This window comes from Hoplias malabaricus, chromosome 2, assembly GCF_029633855.1.
Source record: "Hoplias malabaricus isolate fHopMal1 chromosome 2, fHopMal1.hap1, whole genome shotgun sequence".
Lineage (NCBI taxonomy): Eukaryota > Metazoa > Chordata > Actinopteri > Characiformes > Erythrinidae > Hoplias > Hoplias malabaricus.
In genome coordinates this window covers 18259212-18275491 of record NC_089801.1, presented here as the reverse complement: position 1 = coordinate 18275491, position 16280 = coordinate 18259212, and the positions used below count along the sequence as shown (strand labels likewise).

The window sequence follows — 16280 nt, the reverse complement described above, 5'->3', positions numbered from 1 at the left end:
GACATTTAGCAAGCCCTGCTCATTGCTAACACTAACATCCAATCAGATTTACCTTTGGTGGAAAGTTCCGGCCCTTGATGACATTCATTACCAATCAGATATTTTTATTGCAGAAATTCCCGCCCAGTGCTGACTCTAACATTCAATCAGAGGTCTAGCTTGTAGAAATTTCCACCTACTGTTGACCCTAACAGCCAATCAGATATTTTATTTGCAGAAGCCCTTACCAGTACTAACCGTAAAAGCCAATCATATTTGTATCTCGTACAAAGTCCCATATACTGTTCACCCTAACATCCAATCAGATATTTTCTTTGTAGAAACCATTACCAGTACTCACCGTAACAGCCAATCATATATGTATCTCGTACAAAGACCCGCCTACTGCTGACCCTAACGGCCAATCAGTTGTCTTGCTTGGAGGTGGGTCTGTCTGCTGTTTGGCAAAGATGGCGAAGTAAGGATATATGGTTCGTGTTGATGTAGCTTACTACGTCGATACAAGGGGGATTCGTCGATTTTAATTGGGTAAATGCTTTGAATAAACATGTTTGCAGTCTTTAGTGACTTTAAGGCTTTTGTGGAAAGGGTAAAGTGTGTGCTTATTTTATTTATTTGCTAAAATAATCCAGCGAGTGTAGCGTTGAGATAGCGTTAGCATTGAACGGCAAATATCCCACGGCGACTGTGAATCGCTGCTTTTAACTCTACTACTGGGACTTCGGGTCTTCACTGGGGCAGTTTAAAAAGAACAAGGGGTGCATGTGTGGTTTTGTTATAATATGGTCTTGCTATGAACTGTTTATCCCACTGTGATAAGGCTTGCTTTCTGTTTTGGGCCTAAAGACGTTCACTACACAGCTGCAGTACTCTGGACTAGACCCACATTTGCATATTCATGAGAAACAATTCCTATTTAATGCTGATTATGAGCAGTAAACAACTTCAGTACTCTGAACCACTCATATTCGCATACTCATGAGAAACAACCCCTCTATATTGCTATTTATGGGCAATAAAGAGCTGCAGTACTCTGAAATTCTACTGAACTAGTCACACATTTGAATATTGATGGAAAACAACTCTTTAATTCTGTTTGTAACGAGTTCTGGAAAGGAGCAGTAGAAATCTGCAGACTTCTGCTTAAATTAAATTGGATTATAAATATTCATAATAATTTTACGTAGTATACAGGTAGAGCTGGATAAATCTAAAATATGTTTGTGTAATCATCAGAAGCAAACTCTTTAATGCTAAGTTTTAACCACAGACGCAGGCGCAGGTTTATATTTATTGTAAATTTCTTTCTTTTTTTTGTAATTGTGGTAAATTCTATGCTTCTTTGAGCACTTTTTAAGAAGTACATTTTTAATTACAAGAGCTTAATTAGACATTGTTAATTTAATCTGATAAACACTGAATGAGTAATGTGGTGCTACTAGTACATTGTATCTGTTTACGTAGATTATAAAAATGTTCCAGACATAGTCTTAAACACTTTCCTGGCCTGTCTGGGACTTCGTCTCCGTAGTAAAACAGTGCTGTGAAGTGTAGCGCTCCTTAATGATGAGGTTTACCTTCCGACACTTGGTCTGAGGCAATGGCAATTGTGTCGTCTGTCAGAGGGGTATAATAAGCTGTGTCTTATGTGAAATGGAGCAGAGCCAGTACCTTCACTGTTGCCGTGGAAGACTTGTGCTTTGGGACTAATATTAGAAAACTATTACTGTCTCAATTCCTCTGTCACTGAGGTCTTATTTGTAATTTATTGTGTTACAGTGTGGTAACGTCAGTGGTGTATGTTTTGAATAGAGTAGAACACTAGGGTTAATATTATAATTGTATTTTAATAATTAATATTGCGATTGCACTTTCAATATGTTTTATTTTAAAGTCTTTTCAGGTTTGAGGTTTGAATATCCAAAGGTAGTCTCTCCCAGACTCTGCACCATGAAATAGGGGAAAATACTGTCAAAAATGTGTCAGCAATTAAAGTGATAATCTGGAGTTTGTTCCCCTGCTGCTTTAACAGTTTCTATATTTTTGTAGACGTTGGAGCATTTTTGATTTGACGGCTAGTGCATTAGTGAGATCAGGTACTGATGTTGATGTTGGGCAGTTGGTTGTGAGTCACAAACACCACTCCATCTCATCCCTAAGATATTTGCTGGAGCTTCAACACTCCAGAAAACACAGTTCAGCTTCTCCATGGCCCAATGCAGAGAGGCCAAAGTAAAATTATTCGACTAATTTAATTAATTGGAACTTGTGTACATCAAAGTTTTTGTTATAATTTGCACAGAGTTTTATGGGGTGTAGGAATAAGGTACATGTGCCACACCACCTATGTTTATTGTTGATCCTAATCCTATGTGTTTCCTCTTTCTTTCCTGCTAGAGCAACAGCTGTGAAAGCAGTTCCTCTTCTCCTCCTCCTCATCTCCCTCCGCTGGATGCTGTTTTAACAATGGAGTCTTCAGAGGGAGCCGCCGGGGAAGCTGGGGACGCCTCCACCACGGTGCACGCTCAGAGCCTTTACGCTGCTCTTGGCCTTTCTCCCGAGGATGTGGAGGCACTCGCCAAGATCCCAGAGAATGAGATCAGCGTTGAGACTCTGCCTTACCTCATCATGCAGCTCAAGGCCAAGCGAGAGGAGAAGGAGTCTGTCTCAGCCGTCACAAACACAGACACAGAACAGACTCCAGGCAAACCTCCAGAGGAAGAGGAGCCGCCTCAGCAAGCCAATCAAGAGCCTCCCGAGAAAATCAAGGAGAAACGACCGAGCCCGCCCTCCTCCAGCGCCTCGCGCCGCTCTGAAGGCCATGCTTCCAACCACGACCATGAGCATCATGGGAAGTATGAGAGCTACCGGAGGACGGAGCGTCCAGCTCCGGGAAGGAGAGACTTCAGACACAGGAAGTCCTCCAGAGAGCGGCTGAGCAGCGACACACTCGATACAGAGTTCGACGACAACCCCAGCGTCTTCCCCCACGTGTGCTCGGTCTGCAAGATCAAAATCAACGATCCCAAGGTAGAGAGGACAAAAATATGGCTTAAATTTGTTTAAATAACTATATACATAAATACTCCATTTAAAACACAATTTAATCTTCACTAAATGGAGCAATAAGTCATTTAGTTTACTCTGAAAACAAACAGAAGATGGCACAAATGGCACCTGGATGTGACAGAGAATCAGTACTAATCTTATTTAAACATGACTGCCCCCATGTATGGGACCCACTCTATGGAGCTGCTGCTGTAGAAGGGCCTAATAAATTAGTCTTATTTTTTAATTTGATTGGTTTTATCAGTACGATTGTTCTAAATTTGCCTTATGTATTTAGTATTGTATATAAAGATTATATTCCAGCCATGCTGGGCAGTTCTACACCCACTGATCCAGTCCCACTATCACCCAGTGAGAAGGAGTGGTGGAGGGAGAAATATGCACAAAGCTTCCCTGTCTTCCTTTAAAAACTGTCATTTGCTCGCAACTTCTGGGAAATAAGCAGGTCACAGAGATGGTAAATAACACCTGTCATAGCCCATGTCTCTTCCAGCATGGATGATCTTTGACCAGACAATGTTTGCTCAAGTCTTCACATGTTTTTCCAGTAACATGAAATCCACTCTGTGTTTTACTGCACAGCTAGCCCTTTTCCATCAAAATAACTCAGGTTCTTGATCTGGTTCTGTTCAGATTTTTTAGAACCCGCTCTTCAGGGAAGCGCCCCTCCCACTGTGTCTGCAACAGTTTTGTGAATGTGTCTATTCTCAGCGCTGCTGTCTTTTGTGACCGGGACAACGGCAGAGTCACAGATAAATGAAGAGAGTCATGGTTTATCCACTGTTTACAGTGGCGTCAGATTGTAATGATCGTTCTTGGAGGGGCGCTGACAAATCAGAAAGTGGATATCAGGTCTGCTGGCCAGTGTCCCATCCAGCTCCAGTGCACCAGAGCTCTTTAGTCTCTGAGCTCTTTCTGGAGCTTCTTTAGCTCGACACGCCCATAGACGCTGTCACGATTCATGCTGAAGAAACTGCTGATCTTGAGTTCCAGCCGGGAATGAACATTTTGGGTCCGGAAAGTATTAATGTTGCTGACACAGAATAGTTCAAAATTAGGTGCAGGAACGGGACCAGTTCATCATTGGTGGAAAACGGCAAAAAAACCTGAAGCTTTTTGTTTGTTACTTGATGTAAAATGCAGAGATTTAAGATGATTTTCTTGTGTTTTTGTAACGTTAAATTGCCAGGCATGGACTGGTCATCTTCGAGGCGCCCGGCACTTGGAAGCACGGAGGGAGTTAATGCGTTTGTAAGTCTCCATTTGTATTTTATTTGTTTAATTATTAATTTACATTTTGTTCATATTTAGGAGCAGATGAAACAAAAGTTGTTGCAAATGACGCACTTAAAAACAGAAAGGAGAGTAATACGAGCACTCTACACCCATACAATCAGCCAGCTCGCTTGCCCACTTTCAGGGTGTGGACGGTGTGGCAGAAATGTTAACACCATGATACTGGAATGCATTTATGTCTCAACATTTTGTTTCTCAAACTAATGAATTTCAGCAGCAAAACAGCAATGCTGCATTTTAATAACGGAAATCTTAAAGTCAGTTGTTGTCTCTCTAGCTCCAGCCCATATTCGGAAGAAGACTTGTACTCTTCGCGGCGAAGTTCTCGCTCGTCTTTGCCGAGTAAACGGCCCTACAGCTCTGAGAGGAGCACAGGTATTTATTCCCATTTTGTTTAAGCACAGGATCTAAGTCGTATTCCCTTCTTTCATGACACTAGCATAGCAAATAAAACGAGTAAAGCATATTTGTGTAGACACGTATAAATCAATGACCCAGAATGTGCAAAATAGTTAAAAAGAATAAGCAAGGTGGCACAGTGCAGCAGCAGGTGGTGTCTCTGTCACAGCTCCAAGGTCCTGGAGGTTGTGGGTTCGAGTCCCGCTCCGGGTGACTGTCTATGAGGAGTGTGGTGTGTTCTCCCTGTGTCTGCGTGGGTTTCCTCCGGGTGACTGTCTGTGAGGAGTGTGGTGTGTTCTCCCTGTGTCTGCGTGGGTTTCCTCCGGGTGACTGTCTGTGAGGAGTGTGGTGTGTTCTCTCTGTGTCTGCGTGGGCTTCCTCCGGGTGCTCCTGTTTCCTCCCACGCTCCAAAAACACACGTTGATAGGTGGATTGGAGACTCAAAAGTGTCCGTAGGTGTGAATGTGTGTTGCCCTGTGAAGGACTGGTGCCCCCTCCTGGGTGTTTTCCCGCCTTGTGCCCAATGATTCCGGGAAGGCTCCGGACCCACTGAACTGGATAAGCGGTTACAGATAATGAATGAATGAATGAATGAATGAATAAGCAATATAAAAAGTTGTCAATAAAGGCACCACGGATGTGCTGAAAGCTTTGTAAATCAGTTTTCCTGAATTAATTACTGGCTGATTGTGGTGGCATTTGTGTTTGCCTCATTTTGTGATCAGTAACAGTTGAATGGAGCACCAGTAATGTACTTGTTATATGCATATGTTGTTTATTTTTACTTTCAGGAGACGTGTCCTCATCTGACCGGCATTTCTCTCACTATAAGGTAAGACACACCAGGGTTGTCACGATTTATTTATTCATCAATACCACTTTAGAATAAGACGATACCGTTTATAAATGGTTTAAAATGGTCTTTCTTAATGGTCATTAATCATGTCGTAAATGCATTAATTTTCATTAATATCCAGTTATAACACACAGATAGAAAGGGCAACAGTAGCCTGTTGTTTGCCAAATAGTGAACCCACATCCATCTACAATTAAACCTCAGATCTTGCCAAATACTGACCTCAGTGTATATCCTCCCTCAGTCAACATTAACCCTGTCAGCCCCAGCACAGATTTGTAAATGAGTTTAACCATGTTATCTGATGTTTTCATTTTTTGGCAAATACCAGGTCACTGTCGCCCTCTCTATGTATGTTTTACAAATGATTATTAATGACTTTCAAGGTGTTTACAACCTAATTAATAACCACGAAGTAAACAGATTTTAAACCAATTACAAACCTTTAGGAGTGTGGTCTTATTTTAAAGTGGTACCGATTCATCTGTTAAAAATTAAATCTAAATTAAATTGGCTGTAGCTAAATTATCTTCTGCTCTCTTCATTCATAGGATGAAACTGTAGACTTTCTTTAATCATATGTATATTCACCTTTTTATTGCATTATTACTGAGATTGTTTTGTCTTTGAGTAGTGTTTTGTTTTTCTTCTGCTGTACATTAAATACACTCTGTATTTTCCTGTATTTCTTGCCTCTGTTCTGACGTTAGCCTTTTACGAGGGTGGTGGTCGCCAAATTCCCGATGGGCTGCGTGGCTGTGGCCGATATGCTGGCCCTGGGAAAACCATTTGGAACGATCGTAAAGCATCTGATATTTCCTTTCAAGGTATTTGAAGCACAGCGTCAAAACTGTTATCTCCATTAAAAGATGGAAAGCTCATTCTCAGCTTTGACTGTACGTTATTAAACAATTTTATGTGAATGTTCCTAGTGTTTCTGTAGGTTTGCTCTTCATGCAGTTTGTAAATACAGGGCAACAGCAGTTTTAAGATGTGGACAAAATGGCTGTATAAGGTTTTGTTCCACCAGAAACTATAGGAATATACATAATTATATATTACAAAAACCAAGCTCAGAGAAACGTTTTACTGTATTTATTAGAGTTGTATTTTTATTCATGATTGTAGCTTAACACTTATATTTTTGTAAGCTTTAATGTGTTTATGAAAAAAAAGTGAAGTTGTTGGTGTGTTCCAGGGCTTTTTGGAGTTCAGTTCTCACGGAGAAGCGAAGGACATGGTCAATCACTATCAAACTAAACCTGCCTTCATCAAGGGCCACAGGATCAGCCTCTGCTTGTCCCCAACTGTGGAGGTTATTCATGTATGTTACAGCTCCATGGAGCCTGGCAGGCTTAGGGAAGGAAGCTCTTACCAATAAGCTGAAGCTATTTCCTGTATCTGACACACATTGATGGATAAAGAGATTCTGATTTTGTGATGGCGTATTTTTCTGTTCCATGTGTGTGGTTTCCAGCCTCCCGAGGTGTACGATTCTTCAGCAAAGCGCCAGAAGCCATCCTCTCAGAGCGTGGTGTGTTTCTCCCGGCTGCCGTCGGGGAAGGAGATGGAGGAGGAGGTCTTGGAGATCGCTGCAATGTTCGGAGACGTGCGACAGTCAAAGTTCTCAGAAGACAAGGTGAGATTCTGAGTAAGGGGTGAGCTGTTCTATATTAAGAATGAATCAGGGTTCGCAAAATTGGATGTTTGTGTGTGTGTGTGTGTGTGTGTGTGTGTGTGTTTAGAAAACTTGACAGAGATGTTGCAGTGGAAAATTATCAGAGCATTAATAATTTCACCTTTTAATTTGTTGTGGTGGTGCCCAGGCTCTGATAGAGATGGTGGATTGGCGGGATGCTGATATCATGGTGAAATATTACCACACCAACCCTCTGAGGATTCAGGACAAGAGCATCAAAGTGTCGCTGTCTTCCCTGTCCAGTTTACGGTAAGAATGTCTATTCATTTCTGGTATTATTTCTCCGGAGATGGTTAAAAAAAATCCACCATTAAGATACACATTTAAATCTCTTAAATGATCCATGTGAGGCCTTTGTAATCTCAGAAATTCTATGTTTAGAACAGAAAGTGATTCTGCTCTCTCATTTTTTTTTAGCTTTTTCATTAATGTCCATTAAAATTGACGTTGTAACAAAGGTGCTCAAATAATGTAGAAAACTGAAAGTGGAAGAAATAAAATAGATTTTGGACAGCAATTTAATTTTACGTTTATTTTCCAGTCTTGCATTAAAATCCTAAAAACACCTCTCTATTCAGAGTTAGAGAAGTAGAAGTTATTTCCAAAGGAGATGTGTTCTCCCTGTGTCTGCGTGGGTTTCCTCCGTGTGACTGTCTGTGAGGAGTGTGGTGTGTTCTCCCTGTGTCTGTGTGGGTTTCCTCCGGGTGACTGTCTGTGAGGAGTGTGGTGTGTTCCCCCTGTGTCTGCGTGGGTTTCCTCCGGGTGACTGTCTGTGAGGAGTGTGGTGTGTTCTCCCTGTGTCTGGGTGACTGTTTGTGAGGAGTGCGGTGTGTTCTCCCTGTGTCTGCATGGGTTTCCTCCGGGTGCTCAGGTTTCCTCCCACGCTCCAAAAACACACGTTGGTAGGTGGATTGGAGACTCAAAAGTGTCCGTAGGTGTGAATGTGTGAGTGCGTGTCACCCTGTGAAGGACTGTCGCCCCCTCCAGGGTGTCTTCCTGCCTTGTGCCCAATGATTTCGGATAGGCTCCGGACCCACCGCCGCCCTGAACGGGATAAGGGTTACAGACGATGAGTGAATTAAGTCATTTCCAAGGTAAAAGTCCCTTTATGCTGTTAAAAGTGTCTTCAGTGGGACTCGGCACCTTCATGTGTCTTCATTCACTACACGTGAGTCTATGAATATGCAACTACTCTCCGTCTGTATCCCCACCCACCCCTCAACTGCTCTTCTACCACTGGAAAGCCCTGCCCTTAGGGTGACAGGATGGGTTCCTTTGGTTTGAGGTACAAAAACCCTGTTTGAATCTATATTCCTGAGTTTGCTATAATGATGCCGTTTCAAAGTGGAAATGCTTAGCCACGGCACTGACCGCTTATTTCCCTGGGAATAAACTACAGCACACATGCGAAGATATTAACAAAGCTACACGGCAGACTTACTCTTTATTACTCTAAGAATTAACTTCACTAGAAAATTAGTGCCCTCTAGTGGACCTACATTGACACTGCAGCAGGTTCAAATGTTTTGTTCTAGCCTGTATTCGATGTTTCCTAAACTGTGAGATGCAGATGTGTTTGCTCTGGGTTTTCACATAATGAACGTGTGTCTGTAGGTTCATCCACGTGGAAGAAGACTGTGTTACAGACAGGTTGTAATATTTATGAGCGAGGCCTAAGGTTCTCGTGTGTAATTGCAGTGAGAGCAGTCCTGAGCACCCTTCATCCAAAAAGAGCCACAGCAGCTGCAGCCGACAGAAAAACGAACCTTCTTCGTCCAAGAGCTCGTCTCAGCCCAGCGGCAGGGACAAGGAGAAGAGGAAGAGTTCCAGCAGAGAGCCTTCCACCGCCGAGTCGAAGCAGGAGAAGGACACAGACAAAGAGATGGAGGGAGAGGATGGAGAGAAAGACAAGGAGGAGGAGGAGGACAGACAGGGCGATGAGGCGGAAAAGATGGAGGAGAATGTAGAGAACGAAGAGGGGGTTCAGCGGGAGGACAATCAAGGCCTTTTGGAGACTGAAAACATGGAGACGGCAACAGAAGAAACAGAGCAGAAGGAAGGAGAAGAGGAGGAGGCAGAGTCTAAAGAAGATAAGCATGAAGAGGAAGAGCAGGTTGCAGTAGAAGGAGATGAGAATAAAGGAGACAAAGTATCAGAGGAGAACACAGAAGAACAGGTGAGATCTCAACTGCGGGTTTCACTCGAACGGTGGTCAGGGTATTTCAGTACACCCCAGTGACTTTTATAAAACATATACTTTATTGATTAATATCGAATAGTTATTAGTAGTGCCGTGAATGTTAAACCGTTAACACCTGTGATTAATCTGGAATATTTAACATGGAATTTGACCAAATTTGGCCACACCTTCCCATAATTCACTCATGTTACGGAGCCTAGTGATGCATTAGTGGTTTTATTAAACGGTGGAAACACAGCGTCGCTACTGTTGAAGTCAGAAAGTAGATTACATCATTTCTAGGCTGAAATATGGATTAAATCTCATAATTAACACCCTTACTGTTTTTCTATTTCTCTGACACACACACACACACACACACACACACACACGAACAGCTGCTGTTAGACGTTCTACACTATTGTTTTTTCCTTGTGCCTGGCTTATTCCACATATTTCTCTCTCATAAAGCTGTTGAAGGTGGAATATGGAGGCGTGTTAGTGTCTGAGCTGCACACTGCAATTTTCTAAAGTCTTGTGTCTGAGTTTCGTTTGTTTTTCTTTTTTTGTATTTTTTAGCTATTAACTCTCTCCCTGAACCTTTTAGTCGCCAAATAAAGAGGCTCTAATACACGTATCATTAAAAACAACTTATTTTAATGTTATAATTTAAACAAAAAGAATGATTTCATTTGATTATCTCCCTTCCAAATAAAACATGGAAATAAAACCATTTAAATTTAAGATTATCACAGTGTCATTGTGATTAATGCAATAGCTTTTTTTAATTGATTGAAACCAGTAAGTATTATAATTATGGATTATAATTATCAGCCATTTTCATCGTAATTATCAGATTTGATGTAAATTTATTACAGGGCATGTTCACACCTCTGGGTTTTTCACTGTGAATCCACCTTTATTTATATTTTTTTTATTTGTCTCATTTTATTTAACCTGTTTAAATCCTCATGATCCCATCCACCGATAAGTTCTGCACGCCACTGAATCCCACACTAACTTGACTTGTCCACCAAACTATTCAGGATGACCTGGACGAAGTGGACTTCCCAGAGAACTTGGATGACTTTGTTACCTTGGATGAGTTGGACAGCACCACTGGAGGAGACTCCTTAGGTACAGACTGTTCACAGTGATAAAGAAACCTCACAGTCTCACATTTCACAGCTAATTCTATGTATGATGTGTGATAAATGTGTACATGTTTAACACGTTTCTTGTTGTTTCCCCTCAGAAACCTCTGAGCCGAAGGTTAGTAACTGGAGTCCTCACTTTTCCCCACCATCTGGAGCTCCAGCGTTTTCAATTACAATTTATTTGCTGTGTTTTACAGTTCATATTTTATGGTGTGTGTGTGTGTGTGTGTGTGTGTGTGTGTGTGTGTGTGTGTAGGAAGGTCGGGTGGTCGTGGTGAGGCCGATCAGGAAAGAGTTCAGAGAAACAAGAAAGAAAGTTGTGCCGGAAGCTCTGTATAACATGGCCACTCCCTTCGGAAAAGTGGTCAACTTCGCCATCTCCTACTACAGACATGAGGTGTGTGTGTGTCTTTACACTGACTCGCTGTGCCATATTTGGTAACATTTTAGAAAAAGACTGCACTTATAAAGTTTATAAACATTTACAATCTGTCTGTAGTTATTTATTAATTAGGTTGTAAACACATTAATAATCAGTTATAACACACACATAGAAAGGGCAGCAGTGACCTGTTATTTGCCAAATAGTGAACCCACATCCATCTACAGTTAAACCTCAGATCTCGCCAAATACTGACCTCACTGTCTCCTCCGTCAGTCGACATTAACCCCGTCAGCTCCAGCACATGTTTGATAATAAGTTTAACCATTTAACCACAAAGTTAAATCAGTTAACCACTAATAGAATAGACGCTGTCTATATAGAGCTTTACCACTTCACCTCGACATTTTCTTTGAGTTTTGACACCTTCAGTTTTAGACAAAAAAAGGTCACTGTTGCCTTTTCTATTTCTGTGCTACAAAGGATTATTAATGATATGTAAGGTGTTTACAGCCTATTTAATAACCATGTAATAAACATATTTTAAACCATTTAGTGCAGTCTTGTTTTAAAGTGGTACCATATGATTTACTAAAGGGTTTTACAAAGTTACTGGATCTAAAGTGGTTTACAATTTGAACCGAATCTAAATATAGTCCCTTTAAATATCTCCCCTTCCTCTGTCTTCCTGTTTGTGTGTGTTCTCGTGTGTCTATGTCATTCAGGCTCTGATTGAACTGGAAACAGTGGAGAAAGCTCACGAAATGGTGAATTTCTACAAAAATAGAAAGAAGTCTAAACTGCTCGGGAGACCAGTGTCTGTGTCGATATGTCTGGCCTTCGACAGAATCGAGGTGAGAGCTGAAAATCAGTCGCACATTTTAATATCAGAACAAAACCTCCACAACAGACAGTTTCTGGAAAGGCTTTCTGAGCTTTATATGGGTGTGAATACAGCAGCTATTCATTAGAATCAGCCACAGAACAGTTCTTCTGATACGTTCTTTATGAAAATATGACACCCTTTTTTTTTTTTTTTTTTTTTTTTTTTTTTTACACAAATGTTTTTATGTATGAATATACACGTGTTTTGTGTTGTAGGGTCCAAGTGGGAGATCGTTGTTTATCAGCATGCTCCCTTCCTTCAAATACTCAGACATGTCCCTCCTCAGACTCGCACAGCCTTTTGGCAAAATCACAGCGTACTGCTCCAACAGGATGTATGGAACGGTGGGTAACACACACACACACACACACACACACACACACACACACTCTCTCAGTGAGTTCACAGACAGGAAAATATGAAAAATATGCAAAATATGAAAAGCAACACCATGTAGCCTTTTACCTTAAAATGACAGCTTCAAAATCATTGTGATTCTCCCTGTAGCTGTAGGGAGAACAGAGCCTGTGTCACTGCTGATCCTGGCTCAGCACTGCAGAAACTGCACTATGTAACTAACTGTAAAGGGGCAGGAAACACATTACGAGAACTATGTAATGCTTTATGGCACAGGTCAAACACACCAACTAATGCAGTGGAAGCAAAGGGGAGTAAAAGAGGCTGTGTCCCAAATTGTGCCTCACTCCTTTTGTAGTCCACTTCACAGAATTCAGTCTGATTTTATTGGTTGTTTTTGGTGGTAGAACTGCTTATAGAGAGACGCCTTTATGTTTAGAGGCGCCTCGTCTACAGAACTTTCTCTTATAGTTACTTCCCTGTTTTACAGTACGTTCATTTACAGTGATTTGAAATATCTCTCATCACTCTTTATCTCTTTCTCTCTCTCCACCAGTGTTACATCCAAATGGAGACAAAGGAAGCAGCTGAGAAAATGCTCCAGAAATTCTTACACAGGCCTCTCAAATTCTACGGCTCTGTGTTAAAGATCACCATGTGCAGGAAGGGAGACTCTCACATACCATGGTGAGCTTAAAAAAATAAACTCTGTGCATTAGGGGAAGTTTTAAGCTTCAGTATTTTGCAGGTGTTATTCCGTGTGTAGTTTTGATATTTGCTGGAGCACAGGGTGCTTTGTGAATTCGCCCTGAAGCTCTACGTGTACCTGTCTGTGTTTTTGCTCAGGACTCCTGCGAATAAGTTTGATCGTTGGTGCGATACAAGGGGAATAAAACCGTCCAGAGACGGAGAGGAGAGGACGGAGAATGGTCAGACCTCCAAAAACAGCCCCAGAGAGGTACAGTCATCACCAAAAGCCCCGGGTGTCTCCTCACATTCAGCTAAGATTCAGTTTATTACAGGAATTTAAAATGATACATTTCCTATTAAAGAGTTGGGAGATTGGAGAGAGATCCAAACCCTGTGTGTGTTTGTTCAGGACCGACACAGTCCTGAGATGAGTTTGGAGGGAGTGGGTGGAGATCGCGTTTGTGAAGGTGAAGACTCGGAGGAAGAGGAAAAGGCCCGGAGTCCGCTCGGTCCGTATCAGTCTGATAATCCTGTGGGTAAGAACCTCCTGCACTGAAGAAGCAGTGCGTCTCACACCACAGTCTCCACCGATACACTCCGGCCGTGAATTTACAGAATTTTATTTACGTCACTCACCATTTAGGGTGGTGGCTTTTTTGTTTGCATGTTTTTTTTTTTCTTTTTTAAAGAAAGCATTGTGTAATATTTAAAAAGTGATGCTATAATTTATTGTTCCTTTATCCATTTTTGTTGATTGGACTCAACAAACCAGATTCACCAATCTTTCAGAGTCTTGATTACTCATGAACATCGTAGTAAAAGTGATGTGGCGCCTTGATCACCAGCCATTGCTCTCCAGCTGTGCTGATCCTTGCGAAATTTCCCTAACGTGGCCGTGTCGACGGCATAACCTCTGGTAGAGGGGGTAACAGAAAGTTGTTGGTTCGGTTCCCAGGACTGGCAGGAACATCAACAGCTGAAGTGCCCTTGAGCAAGGCACTGAACCCCCTAACACTCCCCGGGCGCCGGGGATGGATGCCCCCTGTGTGTGTGTGTTCATTGCCACAGTTGGGTTAAATGCGGAAGACACATTTCACTGTACGTTGTACAATAACAAATTGGACGTTATTATAAAAAAACATGTCCTGTTGATGTGAAATCTGTGCTGCTTCGTCTCTTTTCTGCAGGCGTGGATTACGTTGTCCCCAAGAGTGGTTTCTTCTGTAAACTGTGTAACGTGTTTTATACGGACGAGAAACGGGCGAAATCGGACCACTGCAGCAGTCTGGAACACTACAACAAGCTGAAGGTCAGTGATCAACACGGTGCACAGATCTTAACCCATAAGAGTCCAGGCTCAGTTCACCATGAAGCCAAATCATGAGAAATATAAAGCAGCTTTTCGCATTCTGCTATTATTTTTTTGGTTTAAAAGCCAAGCGTTACATAAACATCACAACAACCTTTTTGTAACATGTTTTGAATATTAAAATGAGATCAGAGAAAGTTGTGTGAGACACTGGACATGGGACTAAAGCATTTGAATAGTTAAAAAGGATGGAATACACCTATTAAAATAAACATTTCTCTGGTCTCTATGCACTCACCAGGCACACGGTCATTCTGTAAAAAGGTCACACAGACACACGTCCACAAACTGCCATATGACTGCATCCAGGGCGTGCAGTAAATGTCACTTAGAGACGTCATGATTTAAAGTGAAGGATAAAGCTGTGTTGGGAACGTTCCAGACCTCAGAAAGAGGATGAGACTCATATGTCACCGTGGGCTCTTATGGGTTAAGACTGTCACACACCAAATGGAGAAAAGAACTGTTTAAACTTTGACTAAAAGAGAAGTTAGATATATGTTTTGAGATTCTTGCTCCCGATGGTGACACCGTCACATGGAAAGATTTGATCATTCCTCATCAAAGCTGTCTCAAATAAAACAGAGTGGTAGTTTACATCTACAGCTCGTTAATGCCCTTGTGCCCTGATCTCTGCAGAAGAAGCGTGGAGAGGTGGAGGAGGAGGTGCAGGAGGAGGAGCAGACGGACAGACAGACAGATGAACAGATGAACGAGTGAGAGGCATACGTTTGGATGGACTGATGTATGGATGAATGACTTTCAGTCAGGTGCCAAGAGGATGACAGTTCACTGCAGTTCCTGAATTTTCTTTTCTTTCTTTCTTTTTTTTATATTATTTTTAGTTAAAAAAAAAGAACATTCCAGCCTCCGTGTTTCTGTCTCCATTTTGTTGAGGACGACCCGCTTTGTTTTTGAAGTGTCCGCAGGAGAGAGTGAGAGAATAAAGACGAGGGAGAAGACGGGAAAAACTGAGGTGTCATTACAATCTCGTGTTTCATGTGTTGACGTGTGAGCAGGATAGAAGTTCACTGTAGCTTCTTCTTAAATAAACAAAGGTCTGTTTGATTAAAGGCCTCCGTCTCCGTTCTTATTCCTGCTCTGTATATTACATGCTTTAGAGTCTCTTACAGCTAGCATTTACCTGGACTCATCTCTTCTTCATCATGCATCGTGGGTGTCTGCTGGAGGTGGTGTTGGTGGTGCAGACAGGGGGCGCTGTCCCTGGGGTCTGGGTGCATCTCATCGTCTCGGTGCTGCGACAGGGACACTACTGAGTAAACACAGCTGTCCTTCTGATGAGACATAAAACAGAGGTCTTGACTCTCTGGAGTCAGAGTCTGGCTCAATGTGACCCCGATATCTGCCTACATTTGCCCCTGAGGTCACTCTCTCTGGCCTCCTGACTGTCTTCAATAAACCGCTCAGCCCATCCTCTTGTCCTAACAGCTGGTGTGTGATGAGAGGACTGTTGTGGATCAGCAGTTGGAGGCTGATCACTGGAGGAGCTGGAGAGACTCCCTAATGTCCCAGAGATTGTAAAGTGCTCTAGGGGTGTAGAAAAGCACGGTAGAAGTGGAACTATCATTCATTCACTCATTCATTCATCATTTTATGTGGGGAAAAAAATTGTAAAAATTAAAAAGCAAAGCATGCACTCAAAGATGGTGCTGTTTAGTGAGAACATGATGATGATGATCAAAATGAAGGTCAGAAATTCTGACTTAGTGTATTTTATATTCATTTCTTTACTCCTCACCCTATTGCCCCTTTCACACATGCACAGTAACCCAGAAATGTTCCGGAGTTGTCCCGAGGGAGCTGTGTGTGTGAACAGGACCATCCGCAACATTCGTCCCGGACATTACCCGGATTTTATCCGTCTCGCTCCCTGTTAAAGACTCGAAGTAAACTCCAGAGTTTCTCCTGCTTTCTGCAAAG

The 16280-nt window shown here is 42.1% G+C and overlaps 1 protein-coding gene across 1 annotated transcript; it reads left to right on the top strand.

Moving 5' to 3' along the window:
* Nucleotides 1-422: 422 nt before the first annotated feature.
* Nucleotides 423-15394, top strand: zgc:152816 (uncharacterized protein LOC777712 homolog). Its single transcript, XM_066661237.1, has 20 exons — nucleotides 423-528; nucleotides 2398-3030; nucleotides 4259-4320; nucleotides 4643-4740; nucleotides 5556-5596; nucleotides 6331-6447; nucleotides 6819-6944; nucleotides 7098-7259; nucleotides 7447-7568; nucleotides 9018-9495; nucleotides 10545-10635; nucleotides 10754-10770; nucleotides 10912-11052; nucleotides 11763-11891; nucleotides 12139-12267; nucleotides 12837-12967; nucleotides 13127-13238; nucleotides 13380-13506; nucleotides 14158-14279; nucleotides 14979-15394. Exons 2-20 carry the CDS (start codon nucleotides 2467-2469, stop codon nucleotides 15057-15059), a joined length of 2850 nt encoding a protein of 949 aa, XP_066517334.1. The 5' UTR covers nucleotides 423-528; nucleotides 2398-2466; the 3' UTR covers nucleotides 15060-15394.
* The last annotated feature ends 886 nt before the right edge of the window (nucleotides 15395-16280 follow it).